Consider the following 27,115-nt stretch of genomic DNA (forward strand, 5'->3'; position numbering starts at 1 on the left):
CCTTCCTGGCTACAAGGGTCTTTGAGTATTTGATGCGTGGTACTCTCAACAAGACATTGACCAACACTACCAAGGGCTTTTCCTGTTGATTCTCTTATTTTCCATTTCTTTTATTTTGCCGTTATCATTTTTGATCCATGGATGTTTAATGGACATAGACCGTGAAGTCGAGCAGAGGCACTGAGGAACTCACAAGTTACAAAATAGTATACCGTGCTAGCTCCCGAACAGCAGGACTCGGGACGTTTTAGCTCTGGAGAGATCGGAGGGACTCGGTTCGATTGGTTGGCTGATGGCCAATGAATTGCCCAAAAGGCCATCTTCTGCCCAGTAACAGGCAGTGATTGGGTCCCACCCAAGTGGGATGGTTTTCAGAGAACAAAGGAAAGGACAGTCAGGCCCAGGATGCCCTGAGAAGAAGCTGCCAGTCTCACTCATCCAGAAAAGCTTCACAGCTGCTGTATTTCTGAACAGACAGAGAACCTGGACCAATCTACAGTGAAAACCATTACAGGCTGAAAGCAGAAGCCTCGAGCTGAAACCTTAAACTAAAAGAAGACAATTATCTGAAACAAAGAAAGACTCTTATCCTTTTTACCTTCATAATTATTTTTGCACCCCTCTTTTCCCCTCTGTGTTTGTTTATCTGTCTTGTTTGTGTGGTTGTAAGTAGCGGGTGGGGGGGAGTTAAAGGGGGGAGGATTAGGAAATAGATAATAGTTAAAACAGTTGTATAAGAGCTAGGAGCTGGAGTAGGCCTTCTGGCCCCTCGAGCCTGCTCCTCCATTCAATGAGATCATGGCTGATCTTTTATGGACTCAGCTCCACTTTCCGGCCCGAACACCATAACCCTTTACTCCTTTATTCTTCAAAAAACTATCTATCTTTATCTTGAAAAAAATTAACGAAGGAGCCTCAACTGCTTCATTGGGAAAGGAATTCCATAGATTCACAACCCTTTGGGTGAAGAACTTCCTCCTCAACTCAGTCCTCAATTTACTTCCCCTTATTTTGAGGCTATACCCCCTAGTTCTGCTTTCACCAGTGGAAGCAATCTGCCCGCATCTACCCTATCTATTCCCTTCATAATTTTACATGTATCGATAAGATCCCCCCGCTTCCTTCTAAATTCCAACGAGTACAGTCCCAGTCTACTCAACCTCTCCTCGTAATCCAACCCCCTCAACTCTGGGATTAACCTAGTGAATCTCCTCTGCACACCCTCCAGTGTCAGTACGTCCTTTCTCGGGTAAGGAGACCAAAATTGAACATACTACTCCAGGTGTGGCTGCACTAACACCTTATACAGTTGCAGCATAACCTCCCTAGTCTTAAACTCCATCCCTCTAGCAGTGAAGGCCAAAACTCCATTTGCCTTCTTAATCACCTGTTGCACCTGTAAACCAACTTTTTGCGACTCATGCACTAGGAAATCCAGGTCTCTGCACAGCAGCATGTTTTAATATTTTATCATTTAAATAGTAATCCCTTTTGCTGCTGTTCCTACCAAAATGGATAACCTCACATTTGTCAACATTGTATTCCATCTGCCAGACCCTAGCCCATTCAAACTATCCAAATCCCTCTGCAGACTTCCAGTATCCTCTGTACTTTTTGCTTTACCACTCATCTTAGTGTCGTCTGCAAACGTGAACACATTGCATTTGGCCCCCAACTCCAAATCATCTGTGTCAATTGTGGGCCCAACACTGATCCCTGAGGGACACCACTAGCTACTGATTGCCAGCCAGAGAAACACCCATTAATCCCCACTCTTGCTTTCTATTAATTAACCAATCCTCAATCCATGCTACTACTTTACCCTTAACGCCATGCATCTTTATCTTATGCAGCAACCTTTTGTGTGCCACAAAAGGTCAAAAGCTTTCTGGAAATCCAGATATACCACATCCATTGGTTCCCCGTTGTCTACCGCGCTGATAATGTCCTCAAAAAATTCCACTAAATTAGTTGGGCATGACCTGCCCTTTATGAACCTATGCTGCATCTGCCCAATGGGACAATTTCCATCCAGATGCCTTGCTATATCTTCCTTGATGACAGATTCCAGCATCTTCCCTACTACCAAAGTTAAGCCAACTGGCCTATAATTACCCGCTTTCTGACCTACCTCCTTTTTTAAAGAGTGGTGTCACGTTTGCTAATTTCCAAACCACTGAGACCGCCCCAAAGTCTAGTGAATTTTGGTAAATTATCCCGAATGCATTAGCAATTTCCCTCGCCATCTCATTACATTTTCTGCATATTGAATTCTAACTTTTCACATTTACAAACCGGGTGACTGTAGTTATTGGGCGGGCAACCAAGGGCAAAGACTCTGGGTGTTTTTCTGAAATCATTTGTTAATTTTAATTGGGTTGGGACTCCGGGTCACGTGAAGCTGGAATTGACTTCCTCAGCTACCTCAGGAGGTCGTAACAATATAGTCAGTCTGATTATTGTAATCACTGCACACACTGATCTTACTCCTGGTCACTCCAGTGATATTGGGTTGCTGTTTTTAACCGTGCAATGTATTTTTGTTATTCCTTCACAAGGTTTGGGCATCACCAGCTATAAACCAGCATTTGTTGTCCATCCCTAATTGCTCTTGAGGTGGTGCTGAGTGACCTTGACCTGCTGCACTCCATATGATATAGATACACCCACACAAAAGGGAGGAAGCTGAAGGAATGTTGAACCGCCCCTGTTTATTTGATAAAGGGCCTCGGGGAAGAGGGGGGGGGGGGATTGCTGCCGCTTGAGGGATCCTGGTGGCAGGGTGTAATTCCGCCTCTAGCCGCCCGGCGGCGCTGGAGAGCAGCTCCAGTTTCAGTGACGCCGAATTGCCGCGCCGCCAGCGCATGACGTCACAAGGCCGCGCCACCATGGATTCCGCCGCTTGGTTCAGGGCGCTGGGCGGCAGCGCGGCGGTGAGTGACCCCCCTCCCCCACCCCCAGAGAGACCCTCACCCCCGGGGGGGGGCGGATGAGGGAGGGAGGAGATGGGGGAGCGGGTGGGGGAGGGAGTGAGGGCAGGAAGGAGTGGGATGATTCAGGGAGGGGAAAGAGTGAGGAAGGGAATGACCCGATGGGAGTCTGTGACAAGGGAGATGGGGAGTGAGTGAGGAACGGGTATGTTATGAGGGAAGGAGTGAGGATGGAATGGAGGAGGAGGGATATGGCAGAGGGAATGGAGTGTGAGGGTGGGGAGAGGAGGTGGCAGAATTTGTAATCCTGGGAGGAGCAGGGCTAAGGTGGGACGGGAGAGGCGGGAGAGGATGTGTGGCTGCGAGTGAAGAGAGGGTTTTCCTGCTGCAACTCTCCCAAATGAAGCCTTTGGAAACAGGGGATCGGGGTCACGGACAACACCAATAGCTGTCAGCCTCTATCTGGTGATCTGTCATTCTCCAGCTGTGATGTGGAGATGCCGGTGTTGGACTGAGATGGGCACAGTAAGAAGTCTTACAACACCAGGTTAAAGTCCAACAGGTTTTTTCAAATTACTAGCTTTCGGAGTGCAACTCCTTCCTCAGGTGAATGAAGAGGTGGGTTCCAGAAACACATATATAGACAAAGTCAATGATGCAAGACTATACTTGAATGCAAGTCTTTGCAGGTAATTAAGTCTTTTCAAGTCGGAACAGAAGACCGAGAGATCTGCGGTGCAGCAACCGAAGAGGAAAGAGTCAAATTGGACCCCTCCGAGGGTCGCTGCCCTAGACTCGACATGTATGCTCAAGTCGTCAAGTGTCGCGTCAATGCCAGATTCATCAATTGCATTCTTAAGACAGCCCAGAGCGTCACCCAAGCACAACACAACGGCATCCGCGCTCTCAAGACCAACCGCAACATCGTCAAAACCAGCAGACAAAGGAGGGACCATGTCATACTGAACAGAACGGACTACTGCAAAGAAGTGTACCAACAACTCAGCAACCAGGAACACGACAGACAGTTACCCGCAGATCCGACCAAAGGACACACCCGCCAACTCAACAGACTGATCAAGACCTTGGATCCAGACCTTCAGAGCACCCTACGTGCTTTCACCCACATACTCCCTGTGTTGGAGATCTCTACTGCCTCCCAAAAATACACAAGGTCAGCACACCAGGCCGTCCTATCTTATCAGGCAATGGAACCCTGTGCGAGAACCTCTCTGGCTACATCTAGGGCATCTTGAAACCCATCGTACATGGAACGCCCAGTTTGATGGACTTGTTACAGAAACGCAGCACCCATGGACCAGTTGAACCACGAACATTCCTCGTCACAATGGACGTCTCGGCACTCTGCACCAGCATCCCCAATGACGACGGCATTACTGCAACAGCCTCAGTACTCAACACCGACAACTGCCAATCTCCAAGCGCAATTCCACAACTCACCCTTTTGATTCTGGATCACAACGTCTTCACCTTCAACAACAAGTTCTTCATCCAGACACTGAACAGCCATGGGGAACAAATGCGCACCTCGATACGCCAACATCTTCATGCACAAGTTTGAACAAGACCTCCTCACCCCACAGGACCTTCAACCGACATCATACACCAGGTACATCAATGACATTTTTTCTTTGGACCCACGGTGAAGAATCACTGAAACGACTACACGATGACATCAATAATTTCCATCCCACCATCAGACCTCTCTCCAGAATCGGTTGCATTCTTGGACACCCTCATCTCCATCAAGGATGGTCACATCAGCACTTCGCTTTACGCAAGCCCACGGATAACCTCACAACGCTCCACTTCTCTCCGTGGACAAAGAATCTGCTCAGACAAGAAGGAACGTAACAGACATCTACAGATGCTGAAAGATGCCCTCGTACGAACAGAATATAGCGTTCCACTCATTGATCGACAGAATCACCTTTGTCGTCCAGTACTTCCCCGGAGTGGAGAAACTACGACATTTTGTTCGCAGCCTTCAACATGTCATTGATAAAGACAAACATCTTGCCAAGGCCATCCCCACAACCCCACTATTTGCCTTCAATCAACCGCGTAACCTCAAACAGATCATTGTTTGCAGCAAACTACCCAGCCTTCAGGAGAACAGCGACCGCGACACCACACAACCCTGCCATGGCAATCTCTGCAAGACGTGCCAGATCATCGACATGGGTACCACCATTACACGTGAGATCACCAGGTATGCGGTACATACTCATGCGACTCGCCCAACATTGTCTACCTCATACGCTGCAGGAAAGGATGTTCCGAGGCATGGTACATTGGCAAGACCATGCAGATGCTGCGACAATGGATGAACGGACATTGCGTTACAATCGCCAGGCAGGAATGTTCCCTTCCAGTTGGAGAACACTTCGGCAGTCAAGGGCATTCAGCCTCTGATCTTTGGGTAAGCGTTCTCCATGGCGGCTTTCAGGCCACGTAACAATGCAGAATCGCCGAGCAGAAACTTGATAGCCAAGTTCCAAACACATGAGTATGGCCTCAACCTTGACCTTGGATTCATGTTGCATTACATTCATCCCCCACCATCTGGCCTGGGCTTGCGAAATCCTAACAACTGTCCTGGCTTGAGACAATTCACACCTCTTTAATCTGTGATTATCCCTTTCTCCAATTGCTCCATCTGGACCTGTAAAGACTTAATTACCTGCAAAGACTCTCATTCAAAGTATCATCTTGCATCATTGACTTTGTCTATATATGTGTTTCTGGAACCCATCTCTTCAATCACCTGAGGAAGGAGCTGCGCTCCGAAAGCTAGTGATTCGCAACAAACCTGTTGTACTTTAACCTGGTGCTGTAAGACCTCTTACCATTCTCCAGCTGCACCATTTACTTCACAAACAAACACTGTTTCATCCTATATTTATAGATAGTGAGGAATGGTCACTGGCATGTAAATGTACTGGGGGGTTTTTCTCTTCATTTATCAAATCTGAATTTTTTGATTTGAATGCAGCAATCTAAACGCTCTCTAAATTGTGTCACTGCCCTGTTTCTGCTCATCTGCTCAAACCCTCACCCAGGTTATTTTATCCTCTGATTTGACCAGTGCTCTACTGGGTGGTTTCCAGTCTCCCACCCTGCATAAACGTAAAGCTCACCAAATCTTTGCTGTCCCTGACCTCACTCACTAAAGTCCTGTTCGTCCATATCCCTTTTGTGTGTTAACCCTCATTTGGTTCCCACTCTGGCAACATCTAAGTTTTTAAATTTTAACCCCCCCCTCCCTGTTCAAACCCTCTCTTCCTTATTTCTGTAACATTGCTCAACCCATTTGAGGTGTTTAAGATCATTAAAGGAGTGAATAGGGTGGATATAGAGCAACTGTCCTCTTGAGAAAACACACAACAAGAAGGAATTATTTTCAAATTAGAGCTAAATTGTTCAGGGGTAATGTGGGGAAGCATTTCTTCACACAAGAGAAAGTGGAAATCTGCAATTCTTTCCGCCAAGAAGTTGTAGAGGCTGCCATTCACTGAAAGTTTCAAAACAGATTTCATAGATTTCTGTTCGGTGGGGTGGGGTTAAGGAATACAACCCTAAAATGAGAAATGGAACGGGGGTGCAGATTATTTGTGCACTAAGTGGCAGGTGGGCTCAATTTGCTGATTGACCGACTCTAGTTGCTCATACTTCTCGATAATCATTGCATCGCTGTGCCTTGTTCGGTGAATGTTCTGTGGACGAAATTGCTGAACAGAGCTGGCTATTAACCAGCTATTCTTTCACTCCTAGAGACTCACACTTTCCAGTACGATAAGAAGAGCCTTGTCGTCACAGACCAGTGGCGAGGTCCGTCTTGCCGATGTTTTAAGAAAGAAGTTTCCACTTGCTTCTGCAGTTGAAGTTGTGGATATTTCAGGCAAGTAGAGCAAACGTGTGTTCCAAGCACTGACTTTCAGGAAGCGAACAAAGGATTGGAGAAGGGGTATTGACACTTTTATCCAAAGGGAGCTTAAAAAAAACACGCAGCCCAATATTAAAAAGTACAGGAGGGAAGGGGGACTTTGCATCTGGTGCTGATAGTCGGAATGTTTCTGACTTGTGTCAGAATCACCCTGGTGCCAACACCCTTTAATAAAAGCCTTGGATAATCTAGCAGATTATGAGCTGAGGCTTTGATTGGCAATCTCTGCGCAATCAGCGAGCAGATCTCTGCTGGGAAGGCAGTTGTAACCTTGTAGGTGGACTTCAATGCTAAATTGACCACCGTCCCTGTGCAGGGATCGGGATCTTTGTCAGGGAATCTGCTCCCAGTCTGGTAAACTCACCTGGAAATTACAAGTGTGTGTGGAGGTGTGGGTGTAAGGAGAAGGAATTCTCTAGCGATGGGGGGTGGCAGCACAGAGCAATTGCACTCAGGGAATAAACTCGAGGGATGAGACTGGATAAATGTGAGCCCAGACTGCGGGGGAATTAAATCCTGAACCGTGGTTTGGCACTTGTTTACTTGAACCCTACTCTAACTCAGTGAGCAACCTTTGCATCGCTAAGCTTAAAGAATTGAAAGCAGCATGTCTAAGATGAGATGGAACTATTGCAAAGCGGAAGTTTGAGATTGGGCTGGACTTTTTCAAATGTATTCCCAGCATCACTCCTGCCCCAGCATCCGTGTCTATACAAAGTAAATACTTTAACGCTTTTACCAGTTTCCTGCAAGCAAGAATTGACCACTGGCTTACATACAGATTGTTGTAACAGCTTTCCAGTCAAACTAACCTTTCGGAATTAAAAGTAACTGGACAGCACACAGTCACCTGGGTGGTGTTCACCGTTCAAAGCATATTGAACAGTGGGCAGCACGGTAGCCTTGTGGATAGCACAAATGCTTCACAGCTCCAGGGTCCCAGGTTCGATTCCGGCTTGGGTCACTGTCTGTGCGGAGTCTGCACATCCTCCCCGTGTGTGCGTGGGTTTCCTCCGGATGCTCCGGTTTCCTCCCACAGTCCAAAGATGTGCGGGTTAGGTGGATTGGCCATGCTAAATTGCCCATAGTGTCCAAAATTGCCCTTAGTGTTGGGTGGGGTTACTGGGTTATGGGGATAGGGTGGAGGTGTGGACCTTGGGTGGGGTGCTCTTTCCAAGAGCTGGTGCAGACTCGATGGGCCGAATGGCCTCCTTCTGCACTGTAAATTCTATGATTCTATGATTGTGGGGTGACTTTAGAAGCACATTAGCAGCAAGCCCCAGTATGTCTGACAGATAGCTGAGGTCAGGACTGTTCAGCTAACGCACTGCAGTTTCTGAGTCGGCAGGGCAGTACATTGAGAAAGATTGACGAATGCTTTCTCCAGTGAATCGCTCAAAATTATGTTCGGATTGAGATCCCAAGCAGAGATTGCCAATCAAAGCCTCACCTCATAATCCAAGGTTGGTGACGCCCGAGCCCATTTTGACTGTGCGGGCATGTTAAACATGCAACCCATGGACAAAGCCAAACAATTGTTGCAGGGCAGCAACTCGCCAAAGCTTCTTTGGCAGCACCGTACAAACTCATGACCTTTACTACGTAGAAGAACAGGGGCAACAGGTATGTCACCTCTACGTCACATACCACCCTGACTTGGAACTCTGTTGTTTATTTTTCTCTTCCTTCACCGAGTGGTGTGTACAAGGCAGACTTTCACCTGTTCCCATAATGAGGTTTTCCCATGGGACGGGTCGCTGGCCTGTCACCAGAGGCGTCCAGCTTGACAGGTGCCACTCCACATCAAGCGTGGCTGACCAGGAATTTCTCCCATTCTTACTGCCATTGGCACGCGCTGGAAGGATTTTGCAGGTTGATACTCAGCCTGTTGGCTGTGTTATGAACGCACCTTCCTTGGCGACCGAGTCCTGGGGTGGGGACCCGAACCCGGAGCTTCTGGTTCAGAAGCTGGTTCAGAAGCAGGGACGCTAAGACCTCCTTTGGAACTGTGTCACAGGCTCAAAGTCCTGAAACACCACGACAGCACTGGGAGCACCTTCACAATACCGACTGCAGCAGTTCAAGAAGGCAGCTTAACATCACCACCTCAAAGGGCAGTTCGGGAATGGGCAATAAATGTTGGATGGGGAGGCGGTGGCGTAGTGGTATTGGTACTGGACTCGTAAACCAGAGACCCAGAGTAATGCTCTGGGATCCAGGTTCAAATCCCACTACTGCAAATGGTGGGAATTCAGTAAAAATCTGGAATTAAAAGTCTAATGATGACCATGAAACCATTGTCATAAAACCCCACCTGGTTCACTAATGTCCTTTAGATTTCCTTAGGGAAGGAAATCTACCCTCCTTACCTGGTCTGGCCTACATGTGACTCCAGACCCCAGCAATGTGGTTGACTCTTAACTGCCCCCTTAGGGCAATTAGGGATGGGTAATAAATGTTGGCACAGCCTGCTCATTCATCCGATGAACGGGAAAAACATTGCCACGTTCCAAAGAACAATCTTTTTGTGAAAGGGGTAGTCTTGTGGGAGAGATTCCTGGTCAACCACACTTGATGTGGAGTGGCACCCGTCAAGCTAGAAGCCTCTGGTGACAGGCTAGCGACCCGTCCCATGAAAAGCCTCTCTGTGGGAACAGGTGTGGTATAAGGAGAGTACCTGAGGCACCCACAGTCCACACCCTATTACTGATGTAACTCTAATTATAAAGAAGGATTGGGCCTTGCTTAAAATGGTCCAGCTCTCTTCACGAAGGCCACTGTGATGATCCACAAGTCACAGTGTGCCACCAGATGTATCACATAGAGGTTATGGAGCCACTGAATGTGATGATTTCTCTCCCACAGGCGGATGCGGGGCCATGTATGAAGTCCACGTGGAATCAGTGGAGTTCAAAGGAAAGCGGGTTGTCCAGCAACACCAGATGATTAATCAGGTATTGGCAGCTTTACATTTTTCCAAGTGTGAGGTCCCAATGTAACTTAAACCAGAATTAGTTTCCAGTTTAGCCTAAATCTAGTGAAAGCTGCACTCCTCACAGGCAGTACAACATGTGCTGATGACTTCCAAAAGCACATAAACAATTTTTTAGAAACATTTACGTTTGTCGTATTTCCACTGAGAACAGTATTCATAGAACATTACAGCGCAGTACAGGCCCTTCGGCCCTCGACATTGCACCAACCTGTGAAACCAATCTAAAGCCCATCTACACTATTCCCTTATCATCCATATGTTTATCCAATGACCATTTAAATGCCCTTAATGTTGGCGAGTCCACTACTGTTGCAGGCAGGGCATTCCACGCCCTTACTACTCTCTGAGTAAAGAACCTACCTCTCACAACTGTCCTATATCTATCTCCCCTCAATTTAAAGCTATGTACCCTCGTGCTAGCCATCACCATCCAAGGAAAAAGGTTCTCCCTGTCCACTCTATCTAATCCTCTGATCATCTTGTATGCCTCTATTAAGTCACCTCTTAACCTTCTTCTCTCTAACGAAAACAGCCTCAAGTCCCTCAGCCTTTCCTCATAAGATCTTCCCTCCATACCAGGCAACATTCTGGTAAATCTCCTCTGCATCCTTTCCAATGCTTCCTCATCCTTCCTATAATGCGCCGACCAGAACTGAACGCAATACTCCAAATGTGGCCGCACCAGAGTTATGTACAGATGCAACATGACCTCATGGCTCCGAAACTCAATCCCTCTATCAATAAAAGCTAACACACCGTACGCCTTCTTAACAACCCTATCAACCTGGGTGGCAACTTTCAGGGATCTATGTACATGGACACCGAGATCTCTCTGCTCATCCACACTACCAAGAATCTTACCATTAGCCCAGTACTCCGTATTCCTGTTACTCCTTCCAAAATGAAGCATCTCACACTTTTCTGCATTAAAACTCAATTTGCCACCTCTCAGCCCAGCTCTGCAGCTTATCTATGTCCCTCTGTAACCTGCAACATCCTTCCGCACTGTCCACAACTCCACCGACTTTAGTGTCATCCGCAAATTTAATCACCCATCCTTCTACGCCCTCCTCCAGGTCATTTATAAAAATGACAAACAGCAGTGGCCCCAAAACAGATCCTTGTGGTACATCACTAGTAACGGAACTCCAGGCTGAACATTTCCCATCAACCACCCTCTGACTTCTTGCAGCTAGCCAATTTCGGATCCAAACCGCTAAATCACCCTCAATCCCATGCCTCCGTATTTTCTGCAATAGCCTACCGTGGGGAATCTATTCAAACGCTTTACTGAAATCCATATACACCCCATCAACTGCTTTACCCTCGTCCACCTGTTTGGTCACCTTCTCAAAGAACTCAATAAGGTTTGTGAGGCACGACCTACCCTTCACAAAAACGTGTTGACTATCCCTAATCAAATTATTCCTTTCTAGATGATTATAAATCCTATCTCCCATAATCCTTTCCAAGACTTTGCCCACAACAAAAGTAAGGCTTACTGGTCTATAGTTACCGGGGTTGTCTCTACTCCCCTTCTTGAACAAAGGGGCAACATTTGCTATCCTCCAGTCTTCTGGCACTATTCCTGTAGACAATGACGACATAAAGATCAAAGCTAAAGGCTCTGCAATCTCCTCCCTAGCTTCCCAGACAATCCTAGGATAAATCCCATCCGGCCCAGGGGACTTATCTGTTTTCACACTTTGCAGAATTGCTAACACCTCCTCCTTATGAACCTCAGTCCCGTCTAGTCTAGTAGCCTGTATCTCAGTATTCTCCTCGACAACATTGTCTTTTTCCTGTGGGAATACTGATGAAAAATATTCAGTTTAGCGCCTCTCCTATCTTCTCGGAATCCACGCACAACTTCCCACTACTGTCCTTGCCTGACCCTACTCTTACCCTAGTCATTCTTTTATTCGTGAATTCTCACCCAGCTTTGTATCATCAGAAAACCTGCATACATTACTCCCAGTTCTTCCACTAAGTCATTAATAAAGATTGTGAGTAGCCGAGGCTCTAGCACTGTTCCTTGCACCACTCCACTAATTGCAGTCTGCCAACTTGAAACTGCCCGTTTATCGCTACTTTCTGCATCTTGTCCATTAACCAGTCCTCTTATCCATGCTAACATATCGCCCCAACTCCAAAAGCTTTTATTTTGCCTTATTTGCAGCACCTTATTGAAGGTCTTTTGGAAGTCCAAGGTTCCCTTTTATCTACCCTACCAGGTACATCCTCAAATAAGCCATGTTGACGTGTTCTTAGAAATACTGTTTTTCTCAGTACATTATTAAGACTTCCTTAATACTAAATTCCAGCACTTCCCTTCTGTCAGGCTACCTGGCCTCTTATTCCCTCTTTTGTCCTCCCTCCACGGTGACGCAGTGGCTAGCACTGCTGCCTCGCAGTGCCAAGGGCCAGGGTTCTATTCCGGCCTTGGGTGACTGTGTGTGGAGTTTGCACTTTCCCCCCATGTCTGCGTGGGTTTCCTCTGGGCGCTCCGGTTTCCTCCCACAGTCCAAAGATGCACAGGTTGGGCGGTTTGGCCATGCTAAATTGCCCCTTAGTGTCCAGGGATGCTCAGGTTAGGTGGGGTTATGGGGACAGGGCGGGGGAGTGGGCCTAGGTAGGGTCCTCTTACAGAGGGCCAGTGCCAATTCAGTGAACCAAATGGCCTCCTGCACTTCAGGAATTCTATAGTTCTAGTCTATGGTTCTCCTTTCTTGAATAGTGTGGTACGTTTGCTAGCTTCCAATTTGGGAAATTCCAGAATTTTGGAAAATCACAGCAGCTGCATCTGCAGTTATTCCTTTGAGAACCTTAGACTGTCGGCCATGTGTTTTGGATTTTAATCCCTTGAATTTTTCCGCTTTTTTTCCCTCCTGGTATTAATTATCCTGATTTCCTCACCCTTAATCACCCCTTGGTTACCCTCTTTCTCTGGTAAGTAACTTGTGCATTTTATTGTGAAGACTTACGACTATTATTTGCAGCATTATAAACCTTTTAACCGAATATTCTTAACTTTCTTAGTGTGCCACATGTAATTTTGTTGAAAATTTTGACCTGTTTCTTTATATGTTTATATGTTTTCCACTGTTTATTTATCACCGTACATTTTAGTCTATTTATCCAATCAACCGTATCTGCCTCTTCCCTCATACCCATGTAAAGGTTGGGTGGGGTTACTTGGTTGCAGGGATAGGGTGGAGGTGTGGGCTTAAGTGGGGTGCCCTTTCCAAGGGCCGGTGCAGACCCGATGGGCCGAATGGCCTCCTCCTGCACTGTAAATTATATGATTCTATGTTTAAGGTTTAAGATTCTTAAGTTTTCAAACTTTTTATGAAATTCAATTGAATTATGACCACAGTTTTCCAGTGGATCTTTTACAATAAAATTATGAATTGACCATGCCTCATTGCACAATACTAGATCTAGAATAGCTATCCCTAGTTGGTCCCACAACATATTGTTCCAGGAAGCTGTCATGAAAGCATTCTGCAAATTCTACAAACCCATCTTCTGGTCCACCCACGCCATTATGATTGGTCCAGACTACATGTAGAAGTTCCCCAAATATTACATTGCCTTTATTACGGCTCCATAATTTCTTGTTTAGTGCTCTGTCTAACAGTATAACAACTATTAGGGGGCCTATAAATTATTCCTACCAACATTTTCTGCTATTCCTAATCTCTGCCCATACTGATTATACTTCCTGATTTTCTGAGCAGAGATCCTTTCCCACTAATGTCCTTATGTCATCCTTTATTTGCAGGGTTATCCCTCCTTTTCTAGCCTTCCTGTCTTTTCGAAATGTTGTGCACCGTCAAATATTTATTTCCCAATCTTGGTCACCTTGTAACCATGTCTCTATAATGGCGATTAGATCTATACCTTTCATCTTAATTTGCGCTAAAAGTTTATCTATCTTGAGATGAAATATCTTGACTATTAATAGAACAAGAACAAAGAACAAAGAAATGTACAGCACAGGAACAGGCACTTCGGCCCTCCAAGCCCGTGCCGACCATGCTGCCTGACTAAACCACAATCTTCTACACTTCCTGGGTCCGTATCCTTCTGTTCCCATCCTATTCATGTATTTGTCAAGATGCCCCTTAAATGTCACTATCGTCCCTGCTTCCACCACCTCCTCCAGTAGCCAGTTCCAGGCACCCACTACCCTTTGCGTAAAAAACTTGCCTCGTACATCTACTCTAAACCTTGCCCCTCTCACCTTAAACCTATGCCCCCTAGTAATTGACCCCTCTACCCTGGGGAAAAGCCTCTGAGTATCCACTCTGTCTATGCCCCTCATAATTTTGTAGACCTCTATCAGGTCGCCCCTCAACCTCCTTCGTTCCAGTGAGAACAAACCGAGTTTATTCAACCGCTCCTCATAGCTAATGCCCTCCATACCAGGCAACATTCTGGTAAATCTCTTCTGCAGCCTCTCCAAAGCCTCCACATCCTTCTGGTAGTGTGGCGACCAGAAATGAACACTATACTCCAAGTGTGGCCTAACTAAGGTTCTATACAGCTGCAACATGACTTGCCAATTCTTATACTCAATGCCCCGGCCAATGAAGGCAAGCATGCTGTATGCCTTCTTGACTACCTTCTCCACCTGTGTTGCCCCTTTCAATGACCTGTGGACCTGTACTCCTAGATCTCTTTGACTTTCAATACTCTTGAGGGTTCTACCATTCACTGTATATTCCCTACCTGCATTAGACCTTCCAAAATGCATTACCTCACATTTGTCCGGATTAAACTCCATCTGCCATCTCTCCGCCCAAGTCTCCAAACAATCTAAATCCTGCTGTATCCTCTGACAGTCCTCATCGCTATCCGCAATTCCACCAACCGTTGTGTCGTCTGCAAACTTACTAATCAGACCAGTTACATTTTCCTCCAAATCATTTATATATACTACAAAGAGCAACGGTCCCAGCACTGATCCCTGTGGAACACCACTGGTCACAGCCCTCCAATTAGAAAAGCATCCTTCCATTACTACTCTCTGCCTTCTATGACCTAGCCAGTTCTGTATCCACCTTGCCAGCTCATCCCTGATCCCGTGTGACTTCACCTTTTGTACTAGTCTACCATGAGGAACCTTGTCAAAGGCCTTACTGAAGTCCATATCGACAACATCCACTGCCCTACCTGCATCAATCATCTTTGTGACCTCCTCAAAAAACTCTATCAAGTTAGTGAGACATGACCTCCCCTTCACAAAACCATGCTGCCTCTCACTAATACGTCCATTTGCTTCCAAATGGGAGTAGATCCTGTCTCGGAGAATTCTCTCCAGTAATTTCCCTACCACTGAAGTAAGGCTCACCATCCTGTAGTTCCCTGGATTATCCTTGCTCCCTTTCTTAAACAGAGGAACAACATTGGCTATTCTCCAGTCCTCCGGGACATCCCCTGAAGACAGTGAGGATCCAAAGATTTCTGTCAAGGCCTCAGCAATTTCCTCTCCAGCCTCCTTCAGTATTCTGGGGTAGATCCCATCAGGCCCTGGGGACTTATCTACCTTAATATTTTTTAAGCCACCCAACACCTCGTCTTTTTGGATCTCAATGTGACCCAGGCTATCTACACACCCTTCTCCAGACTCAACATCTACCAATTTCTTCTCTTTGGTGAATACTGATGCAAAGTATTCATTTAGTACCTCACCCATTTCCTCTGGCTCCACACATAGATTCCCTTGCCTATCCTTCAGTGGGCCAACCGTTTCCCTGGCTACCCTCTTGCTTTTTATGTACGTGTAAAAAGCCTTGGGATTTTCCTTAACCCTATTTGCCAATGACTTTTCGTGACCCCTTCTAGCCCTCCTGACTCCTTGCTTAAGTTCCTTCCTACTTTCCTTATATTCCACGCAGGCTTCGTCTGTTCCCAGCCTTTTAGCCCTGACAAATGCCTCCTTTTTCTTTTTGATGAGGCCTACAATATCCTCCAAAGGAAAGTTGAAAATTAAATCGCATTGCTTCCTTCAGGCCAACAGTCAGTACAAGTGGTTAAGGTGGCAAATGCTCAGAAATGTCCCAATTCTCAGAAAAGATTAGTGCCTTATTCACTGGTATATGTTATTTTTAAACTATAATATTTCCCGCAACCAAGTGGGAGGCAGTGCTGTCGTGTTATTACCGCTGAACTAGTAATCCAGAGACCCAGGGTAATGCTTTGAGGATTGGGGTTCGAGTCCCTCTGCGGCAGATGGTGAAATCTGAATTCAATACAGATCTAGAGTTAACAAAGACTAACGATGACCAGGAAACCATTGTCGATTGTCTTCACAATCCATCTGGTTCACTAATGTACTTGAGGAAAGGAAATCTGCCATCCTTACCTGCTCTGCCTTAGATGTGACTCCAGACTCACAGCATTCACTACTATCCTGTGAAATGGCCTAGCCAGCCGCCCAGTTCAAGGGCAATTAAGGATGGGCAATAAATGCTGGCGGCCCTGCCTGTGCGCCCACATCCACTGAATTAATAAAGAAAACTTCTGAGTTTCTCCGTCTTTGGCAACGTAATGTATAGGTGGGTTCAATAAAACTTGAGTGGACAGCCAAGTTGGCTTCTGTCCTTTTACTTCACGGAATCTGGGTTCTGTAGAGTCTGGGCAGATGGCGATGCTGGATATGAGTGCAAGGGGTCAAGATGGTTAATCGTCTGTAGTGTGGCTAAAATGCACTCTGTTAATTTGCTTGAGACTGTTTTGATGAGATTTGTAATTAGTCAGGGAATCAAGGGTTATGGGGATAAGGTGGGAAAGTGGAGTTGAGGATTCTCACAACAGATCAGCCATGATCACATTGAATGGCGGAGCAGATTCGATGAGCTGAATGGCCTCCTGCTCCACGTCTTATGGTTTTATGTCAGTAATGCCACACTGGTGGATGCACAGGGCATTCTTGTGAGATTGGGGCTGTATGTACTTAACGGGAAAGTTTTAGACAGCAGCATTCGGTCGGTCATTCTGTACCTGATTCAGGGAATGCCACATGTTCCATTCGCTAATGCTGACACCAGTGGTTTTCACGACTGTCAAGTGGGAGAAGGGATCAAAGGGGACTTCACACTTTTTATGAAGCCCATGACACTGTCGCAGCCTTTATGGCATCAGCTGTGGGTCGCTGAGTCGCACTTACACCCATGAGTCAGAAAGTCATTGGTTCAAGTCCCACCCCAGAGATTGGGGCACGTAATCTGGGCTGACACTGTCAGTGCGGTACTGAGAGAGATCTGCACTGTCAGAGTTGCTGAGATGTTATCCCGAGAACCCACCTGCCCTCCAGCTATTTTGAAGTATCTCCCTCCGTTGTATCCTGCCCACTATCTCGCGATGTTACAAAAATATATTATCTGGTCATTATCCCATTCTGTCTGTGCAACCTTACTGTGAAAAAATTAACTTGCCAAGTTTTCGGCATCACAGTAATGACGACACTTCAAAAATGGGTTTCGTTGGCTGTAAAACGCGGTAGGGCACTTTGTAAATGTCAGTTTTCTTTTTCTTGTTTAATACAGGCACTGAAAGATGAAATCCAAGCCATGCACGGACTGAGGATATTTACTACTGTTCCTAAATAGCCAGAGTTCGTGATGGAGGAGAGGATTCTCGGTAGAATGTAGCAGATAACAGACGAACAAACACTCAGCCACGCAACAAACGCACAACAGGGGCAAGGAGGAGGACGTGTGGTGGGCCGGGGAAGTCTTCCAAGCTGCTAAATGTCCCAGGATTACCTCAAACTCTTTTGTTCTTGAGTTTGAATGCTGCTCAAGAACCCTCCCCCCCCCCCCCCCCCCCCCCCCCCACACCGCTCAGGATTTTGATATTGAATGACTCCAGGTCGATTAAAGTAGCCTTTAAAAAGAAAGTATTGTAAAGAGAGAATGAAGTATTTGTGGCAAATGGTGAATGCGTTGTGATCTTTGTACTGCCTGCAAAATAATTCAAGTTAAGAGGACTTGGGAATGCTGGCAACACCCAGCAGGTGAGTTAGCTTCTGAAAAGGGAAAACGCAGGGTGGGGTTGTCCTTCCTAGAACTGAAACAGTGGGTGTAGCACATCTTGGAAAAGCCACGGGTGAGCTGCTAATTCGTATCACAGTAGTTTAATATTCTACAGTCAAGGCTATTAAACCTGTTAACAGGATTTAGCATTTTCCAGTGCTTTCCTCTTACTTTGTTATCCTTTTTGCACCCTGTGCTTCTTTAAAGGGGGTTTTCTGGTGCTTGTACTGACCTCTGCCTGCTTACCTCAGCTTTTCCCTTTTCACAAACTGTTGGGCCTGCTGCCAGTAATTGGTATTTTGTTAAAGGTAATGGGCTGGATTCTCCGGTCCCCCAGCCGTTCGCTGGCAGCATGATTCTGTACACCCGCAGCTTGTCAATGGGATTTCCTATTGAGGCCACTCCCCCGTTGCCGGGAAACCCGCAGGCGGGGGTGCGCTTCCGCTGCCGGCAGAAAAAGAGAATTCCGGCCAAGATTGCTGTGGCAGTAACTGACTCCCATTTCGGCGAGTTGCATTGGTGTTATATCAGGCCGTGGCACTGAGGTGCACAGACAGACACGCTGCCTGCCCTTTCTCCTCTCGGACAGTGGCGCTGTTCATCATGGCCTCCATGCGTGCAGCCACGGAACTGACCTCGCGGAATCGAGAGCAGTCAGAATCACTGTCTGCGAGAGAGGAGAGGGTCAAATTAGAAACAGTGTTAGCTTCTGAATTGTTTCTCAGTTTTATAAATGGCTGCAGCTGTTTTAATTAGTTTAAACATGAAGGATTAATCTGTTAAATACCAATCTCTGTGTCAGCAAATGTTCCTTTACGGCCAGGACTAAAATGTGTGCTCGTACTAAAAATGATTCCTGTTGAGATTACTTCACAGCCTATAGTGTTGAAACATCTGAAAAGATATTTTGTTTTGAAAGCAGGCAGTAACTGCAGCAGTTATACCACACCAGCCAAATCCGACAAACAACATTAACCCCATGTTTCTCAGTTGAAGAAATAAAGCCACCTCACGCGGGGCTCGTCTGAGATACACCTTAATGGGAGATGGGTTTAACATCTTGTTCACGGAATGGAGCCCCCCAGCACGGCAATGGGCTCTCGGTTACTGCACTCGGAAGGCTGTGTGTGCATGTGTTTGAGCCCACAGCCGTCTTCTGAATCTTTGGTTATAGTCGAGTGAAGGAAAGGCCAGGCATCCTTAAGTTTAATACTGAGAGAAATTTTTAGCAAGGAATTGACCTCACTGAATCTCGGGTTTAAACCTTTGAGGAGGAATGTTATCCATTGTGTGTGTGTGTGTACATTATTCACTCGCATCCTGGTGTTTCAGTGGAATTTCCAACCTTGGTTAGATCAGGCAGTACGAACAAATGTCTGTGTTTAGATGTCTTCCTCAGGGAGCTTATTAACATTTTTACTTCCTTTCATTCAGAAAGGGAATATTTAGTGCAGTTCTGGTGCACAGCCTCCAGAGGGCACTGTTGCTAAACAGCTGAACAATCTTTGTTCCTCAGTCTGCAGCATGCGTATAATCCCCACACCACACAGCAAAGATAAGAAATCAACAGTGACAGGCATGCTTTGGCTGAAGAACCAAGGACTGTCCATGACTCGCCACAGCAGAATATTTTAAACCACTTCTACCACAAAGCTGTTTTTGTAACTGTTACTCTGCATGTGGGAGAGGACTGATATTGCAGTGGGTTACATACTCTTCATTGCTGGGATTAAATCGAACACTGACGAATTAAATGAGATGCCCTCTATTGTGGCGCGCTCGATACAGTTCCGACAGGGTGGGAGTCCACAGCTTACGGAAAATTGTCCATAAATCAGGATAAATGGGGACTAAATTAACAACCGCTGGGGTGGAAAATAGAAGCTTCACACCCTCTCTCTTTGGTCGGTCTTGTATCAGAGTATTACACGGCTACCAAGTCACCTGTTCTGAACATTAATGTGGCTTTCTTTTCACCATGGGTGGCACGGTGCTTGGCGCTGCTGCCTCACAGTGCCCGGGACCCCGGCTTCAGTACTGGCCTAGGGTCACTATGCAGAGTTTGTACGTTCTCCCCATGTCTAGGTGGGTTTCCTCCGGCTGCTCCGGTTTCCTCCCATAGCCGAAAGATGTGCAGGTTATGTGGATTGGCCATGATAAAATTGCCCCTTAGTGTCCAGGGATGTGCAGGTTGGATGATAGGGTGACGGGGATAGGGCAGGGCAGACACAGGTAGAGTGCTCATTCGAAGGGTCAGTGCAGACTCAATGGGCTGAATGACTTCCTGCACTGCAGGGAATCTGATATTGATCTGACATCCAAACATTCACTGTTGTTAATTGTGTTCACCAGGGCCCTAGACACTTCAAATAAAATGTGTACAGTGTTGGGGCTCATAACAAGGACAAGTTCATATGTGTGTCATGGACTGTGTGAAGAGTATTGACCTAGTGATGTATTTTTTTCCCTCCCCACGTGCAGATAGCACCAACACTTGGTACAATATGTTTCTGACTGCTATATTAAGTTGTTTCGATATTTCTGTTTTCCAGCTGTATTTCTCAAAAGTCCCATAAAACCAACCCCCTTCATTGTGCCTTTGTCACCTTCCTGAATTTGCTTTAACTTCTGCTGAATAAAACTCACTTTCTGTCTGACTATTGACGTGGGCATAAAAGATCCCATCGCAGGAATTGAACAGTCGGTTCTGACGCCCTGGAACCAAGATTCCCCTGTTAGCTGATAAGAGATCAACTGATCGCTGGTCTTATTTGATGCCTGTGGGATCTTGCTGTGTGTAAATCAGCTGCGGTTATAACCGCACAGCTTCACTTCAGAATAACCCATTGGCATGACAAAACACTATATGAATACAAGTGCTTTATTTCTGCTCTTGTCATAGTATTAATGGACGTGTGGAAATGCAAAGTTGTGGATGACGTGTGAATATATTGTCTGTATGAAGAATGAGAGAAAAAATTGTGGATAATGGAAAACCAAATTAAAGAATGATTTACTTGATTCCCTATTCACTGATTTCTCAATGGATGTTTTGCTCTTGTTTTTCCTTTGGGTTGTGAAGGTGGCTGCTCCCCAGCTGTGGGTGCTCGTTCAATAACAACTTATGTTTATACAGCACTTTCAGTGTGATAAAAATGTTTCACAGGAGAGTTAGAAAGTTTAATTAGACACATAAGACAATATTAGGGCAGCTTGGCCAAAGAGGACGATGTTAAGGAGCAAGAGGCAGTGAGGTTTAAGGGGGGAATTCCAGAGCTCACGGCCCAGGCAGCTAAAGGCATGGCCACCAATGGTGGAGCGATTAAAATCGGGGATGCTCAAGAGGCCAGAATACGATGAGTGCAGGTTTCTCTTGAGTGGGACTGGAGGAGGCTAGCAAGATGGGGGAAGGGTGAGTCAGTGTAGGTCAGCAAGCGTGGGATGATGAATGGATAGGATCTGCCGTGATTAAGGCAGCAGGCCTGGGTGAGGTAAGGGAGGGCAGCATATGGGAAACCAGCCAGGAGTGTATTAAAATTGTCAAGTCCAAAGGCAAGAATGAGGGTTTCAGCAGCAAATGAGTTGGGGCTAGGGCAGGGACAAAGTTGGGCGGTATTATGTTGGTGGTGGTGCGAATATGTGGTCAGAAGCTCATAATGAGGTCCATAATCAAGGTTGCAAGCAGTCCGATTCAGTCACAGACAGTTGCCAGGGAGAGGGATGGAGTTGATGACGAGGGAACAAGGACAATAATGTCCATCCTCCCAACATGTGTTTTCATATCAAGGCCCCTACCTCTGGGGCAGCATGTGGTGCAGTGGTTAACACTGGGACTGTGGCGCTGAGGACCTGGGTTCAAGTCCCGGCCCTGGGTCACTGCCCGTGTGGAGTTTGCACATTCTCCCCATGTCTGCGTGGGTTTCACCCCCCATAACCCAAAGATGTGCAGAGTAGATGGATTGGCCATTTTAAATTGCCCCTTAATTGGGAAAAAAAATGATTGGGTACCCTAAATTTATTTTTTTTAAAGACCCCTGCCTCCAACAGCCCCACCCTCACACTTCTGCTACTGGACAGCCAACATCAGGGTGTGTTACTTTCCCTGGCCAATCAGAAGCAAAATAGACGTAAAATTAACCTTTTGAAATGAAAATCGCTTATTGTCACAAGAAGGCTTCAAATGAAGTACTGTGAAAAGCCCCTAGTCGCCATATTCCGGTGCCTGTTTGGTGAGGTTGGTACGGGAATTGAACCGTGTTAGTCCTGTGCTAAACCAGCCCCTTTTGGATAACGATTGACCCTGTATTGAAACAGGTTTCCACTATTTTTATAACGTATTCAAAGAATTTGTCTTTTAGTGAAAAACTAAATTGTCTTAACAAACGACTTATCTCCTGTGCTTCTAGCGATGCTCTGCAGGCCAGGCTTAAATATCTGGAGACTCCAGGACAATCCTGGAAGGTTGTTCACACTATCCTCCCTTGATGCATTAACGGGGTAATTTTCTGAGTGCACGGTGCAAATGCAGATTCTGTTCCTTAATCGTACATGACAGGAAATCGAGGGCAGCTCTTTTCCCGAGGTGGCCACCAAGTGCCTCTGAGCTTAGCAACAGCAGAGAGCATTACCTGAAGGGGGACAGTGAGACACCAACAGGTGAAAGTGGCAAAAGTCAGTGAGTGTGTCTCTCAGAGGTCAGTTTCGAAGTATGGATCCAAGGTCGGGCAGCACGATCCTTTGGGGGGGGGGGGTGCGCTGGAGGTGGTTATGGGACAAAGAGAGCAACAGGAGACTTATAAGCAGCAAATCCCTGAGGGTAGACCTCAACAAGCCTGGGGGTAAGGGAGTGAGAGAAAGAAAACACCTGAAGTCACTTCACAAGGGAAGGAATTGATTAATGAGCAATTGGTAAGAGGTTTTATTTATGTCCATATCGGATTGGCTACGAATCAGATTGATAAGGTAGCCAGGAAAATGAGCTTGTAGAGTGTATGCAGGAGAATTTCTTTAAGCAATATGTTCCAGGGAGCAGGCACGGTAGCATAGATGGGCAGCACGGTAGCACAGTTGTTAGCACAGTTGCTTCACCGCTCCAGGGTCCCAGGTTTGATTCCCGGCTTGGGTCACTGTCTGCGGAGTCTGCACGTTCTCACCGTGTCTGCGTGGGTTTCCTCCGGGTGCTCTGGTTTCCTCCCACAGCCCAAGATATGCAGGTTAGGTGGATTTGGCCATGCTAAATTGCCCTTAGTATCCAAAAAGGTTATGTGGGGTTACTGGGTTATGGGCATAGGTTGGAGGTGTGGGCTTGGGTAGGTTGCTCTGTCCCTGGGCCGGTGCAGACTTGATGGGCCAAATGGCCTCCTTCTCCACTGTAAATTTTAATGATTCTATTTTAGACAAACAAGAAGACAGGATTAATCAATAGCCTCATGATAAATGAGCCTTTAGGTGATAACAATCATAAAACAATCAAGTTTTATGTTCAGTTTGAAGGGTCTAAGACTAGTGTTTTATACCAAGGCCATGGTGGCTTAGGTGAGCTGGGAAGATAAGTTAAAATGCAGGACAGTAGAGACGTCGTGGCAGACTCTGAAGGCGACATTTCATAACAGCAAAGATGTGTCCCAGTAAAAAAGAAAGACTGGGAAGGATACATCATCCGTGGCTGAATAAAAAGTTAAGAAAGAAACTCTACAAACCTGCAAACATTAATGGTAGTTGAGAAGATTGGTAGATTTTAAGAACCAACAAAGGATGACTAAAAATAATGAAGAGGGATATGAAAGAAAACCAGCCGATAATGTAAAAACAGATAGCAAGAGTTTCTGCAAGTATTTAAATGGAGAAAAAAAAAAACTAAAACTAGTGTTTGTCCTCTAGAGAGTGACTATGGGGAATTGATCATGGACGATAAGGGTGTGGCGTTGAACAGGTATTTTGTGTCTCTTGACTCCAAAGATACTTTAAAATCAAAACGTGAATACGAGGGTGGAATGTAAATCAATCACTATTAAGAAAAAAGTGCTGGAAAAACCTCAAACTAAAGGCTGGTAAGTCCCCGGGATGGCCTACATCTTGCAGAGAGAGTAGATGCATTGGTTGTAATCTTCCAAAAATTCCTTAGATCCTGGAAGGGTCCCAGTGGATTGGGAAATGGCTCATGTAACATGCTTATTCAAGACAGGAGGAAGATAGGATGTGAAAATTACAGGTCAGTTGGTCTAACATTTGCCATAGGAAATTGCCAGAATCCATTATTAAGGAGGTTATCGCAGGAAACTTAGAAAATCATAATGTGATGAGGCAGAGACAACATGGCTTTGCGAAAAGAAAATTATGTTTCATTTAGTAGAGGTTTTCGAGGAAGTAAATAGGTAGATAAAGGGGAACCCTGTGGTTGTGGTGTACTTAGATTTCCAACGGCATTTGATGAGGCGCCGGGTCAAAGGTTACGATGATATGGAGTTGCCGGTGTAGGACTGGGCTGAGCGCAGTAAGAAGTTTTACAACAGGTTAAAGTCCAACAGGTTTGTTTCAAATCACTCGCTTTCGCAGCACTGCTTCTTCCTCAGGTAAAAAAGGTTACGACAGAAGAGTTCATGGTGCACAGGGTGTAGCATTAGTCTGGATAAAGGATTGGCTAGCGAACATAGCAGAGAGCAGGGTTAATTGGGTCTTTTTTGAGTTGGCAAGCTAATACTAATGGAGTGGCACAGAGATAATTGCTGGGGCCTCAACTATTTACAAACTATCAATGATTCGGATGAAGGTTGAATGGTAGCTAAATTTTCAATAACACCAAGATAGGTAGGAAAGTAAGTTGCCAAGAGGAGGCAGAGACGCTGCAAAGGGATAAAAACAGGTTAAGGGAGTGGGCAAAAGTTTGGCAGAAGGAGTATAAAGTGGGTAAATGTGAACTTATCCACTTTGGCAGGAAGAATGAAGCTGGGCAAGTAGCGGGCAGCATTTTGGTTGTACTGAACGTACACATTGCCTCAATATGGCCTTGGCTTCAACAAATGTTGAACTTTAAACTTTTGATGAAATGAGTCAGAGTTTTACTCCACAGAAAGCGGCCCTTCGGCCCATCATGTCTGCCAGCCATCAAACACCTATCCTAATCCCATTTTCCAGCACTTGTTATGCTATGGCGTTCGAAATGCTCATCTAAATGCTTCTTAAATGTTATCAGGGTTCCTGCCTCTACCACCCTTTCGGGCAGTGAGTTCCAGATTCCCACCACACTGGTTCAAAATGATTTTCCTCAAAACCCCTCTAAATCTGCTTTTACGATCCCAGTTGATGTCATAATTGGATGGGAAGCTCCCAGAATACAACCCTGGCTCAAACAACCATCACTTTTTTTAAGAATAAAACATGGAGGTTCAGAATCATAGGCCCACTAATTTGTTTTAACAACTAGGAAAAAATATTTATTAAACATGAACCAACTGTCCTTCAGTTCCTCTGGAGCTTGCTTTCTTGCATATTACTCCTTTGTACAGCTTTTCCAGCTCTGAGCAGAGCTATGAGAGCTGCCTTCAGCTCTCTCTCCCTGTCTCCAACTGCTGTGGCTTTCAGTTGAAACTGAGAACAAAAGAAAGCTCTCCCCAGAGGGACTAGGCCTCCTGTTGCTAAGCAACACCTCATGCTTATGCCTGTTTTATTGAGCTTTCACACCGTAGCCCTTTCTAAGCACAATTGAAACCCAGATGGAACTGAAACCAACCCCTACACGTACAATTACCCTTTGTCCAGCATAAACCTCGCTATAGGTCAATCCAGGCACAGAAACATTAAATTAAACCCACCTAAAAGTATACCTTACTGCTAATGTTTACCCATACAAATATACGCCCCTAAACTACCGTTGTTTTCCGAACAAAATGAATGTTTAAGTTTGTGGATATGGTCAAGTGGGGCTGCTTTGACCCGAATGGTGTCGAGCTTCTTCGGTGTTTTCGGAGCGGTGCTCATCCAGGCAAGTGGAGAATATTCCATCACACTTAAGATTTGTTCCTTGTAGATAGGTAGAAAGGCTTTTGGGAGTCAGGAGGTGAGTTATTTGCTGCAGAATTCCCAGCCGCTGAACTGTCCTTGTAGCCACAGCATTCATGTGGCAGTTGTATTTCCGGTTGATGGATGTTGATGACGGAAGATTCAGCGATGATAATGCCATTGGATATCAAGTGTAGGTGGTCATTGCCTGGCACTAGTGTGACACAAATATTACTTATCTATCCAAGCCTGAAAGTTGTCCAGAACTTGTTGCACTGACTGCTTCAGTATCTGAGAAATTGACAGTTCGACTGAACGCTGTGCAAACATCAGCGGACATCCCCACTTCTGACCTTTATGATGGAGGAAAGGTCATTGTCCATTGATCCATCTATTGGATTTGGAATCGTTGTGTTAACATTATGGAACCATTAAGAACACTGTGCTAGTCGGCACTGTGGTTAGGAGTACTGCCTCACAGCGCGAGGGACCCAGGTTCGATTCCGACCTTGGGTCACTGTGTGGAGTTTTACACATTCGCCCTGTGTCTATGTGGGTTTCCTCCGGGTGCGCTGGTTTCCTCCCACAGTCCAAAATGAGCAGGTTGGTGGATTGGTCATGCCAAAGTGCCCCCCCACCCCCCACCCCCAGTGTCCAGAGATGTGCAGGTTAGGTGGTGGTACAGAGCTATGGGGTTTAAGGTGGAGGAGTGGGCCCGGGTAGGCTGCTCTTTCAGAGAGTCGATGCAGACTCGATGGGCTGAATTGTCTCCTTCTGCGTTGTAGGAATTCTTTGATTCTTTGGCCCGGAGGTCAGATAAAAAGGCACCCCTGCCAAAGTGATGATTTGAGTGTGCCATGTTAGGTGCTGGCATTTGTTGCTCGCAATGACATCGTGGAATAACACACCCAAACTGCACATGTGCGGCAATGGCAGAAAGAAATGGCCCCTGGGTTCCCTTCCTGGTTTAGGGGCTGGTTTAGTACAGGGCTAAATAGCTGACTTTTAAAGCAGACCCAGGCAGGCCAGCAGCACGGTTCAATACCCGTACCAGCCTCCCCGAACAGGTGCCGGAATGTGGCGACTTGGGGCTTGTCACAGTAACTTCATTTGAAGCCTACTTGTGACAATAAGCAATTTTCATTTCATTTTCATTCCCATCTAACCAGTTTGGCTGAGAAGC

At 46.1% G+C, this 27,115-nt stretch overlaps 1 protein-coding gene across 1 annotated transcript; it reads left to right on the forward strand.

Annotated features, from left to right (window-relative positions):
- The first annotated feature begins 2,863 nt into the window (after positions 1-2,863).
- bola3 (bolA family member 3) lies at positions 2,864-20,955 on the forward strand. Its single transcript, XM_072517827.1, has 4 exons — positions 2,864-2,933; positions 6,726-6,852; positions 9,763-9,851; positions 17,446-20,955. The coding sequence occupies exons 1-4, from the start codon at positions 2,865-2,867 to the stop codon at positions 17,506-17,508; spliced, it is 348 nt and encodes a 115-aa protein (XP_072373928.1). The 5' UTR covers position 2,864; the 3' UTR covers positions 17,509-20,955.
- Positions 20,956-27,115: the final 6,160 nt, after the last annotated feature.

Source organism: Scyliorhinus torazame, chromosome 10 (genome assembly GCF_047496885.1).
Source record: "Scyliorhinus torazame isolate Kashiwa2021f chromosome 10, sScyTor2.1, whole genome shotgun sequence".
NCBI lineage: Eukaryota > Metazoa > Chordata > Chondrichthyes > Carcharhiniformes > Scyliorhinidae > Scyliorhinus > Scyliorhinus torazame.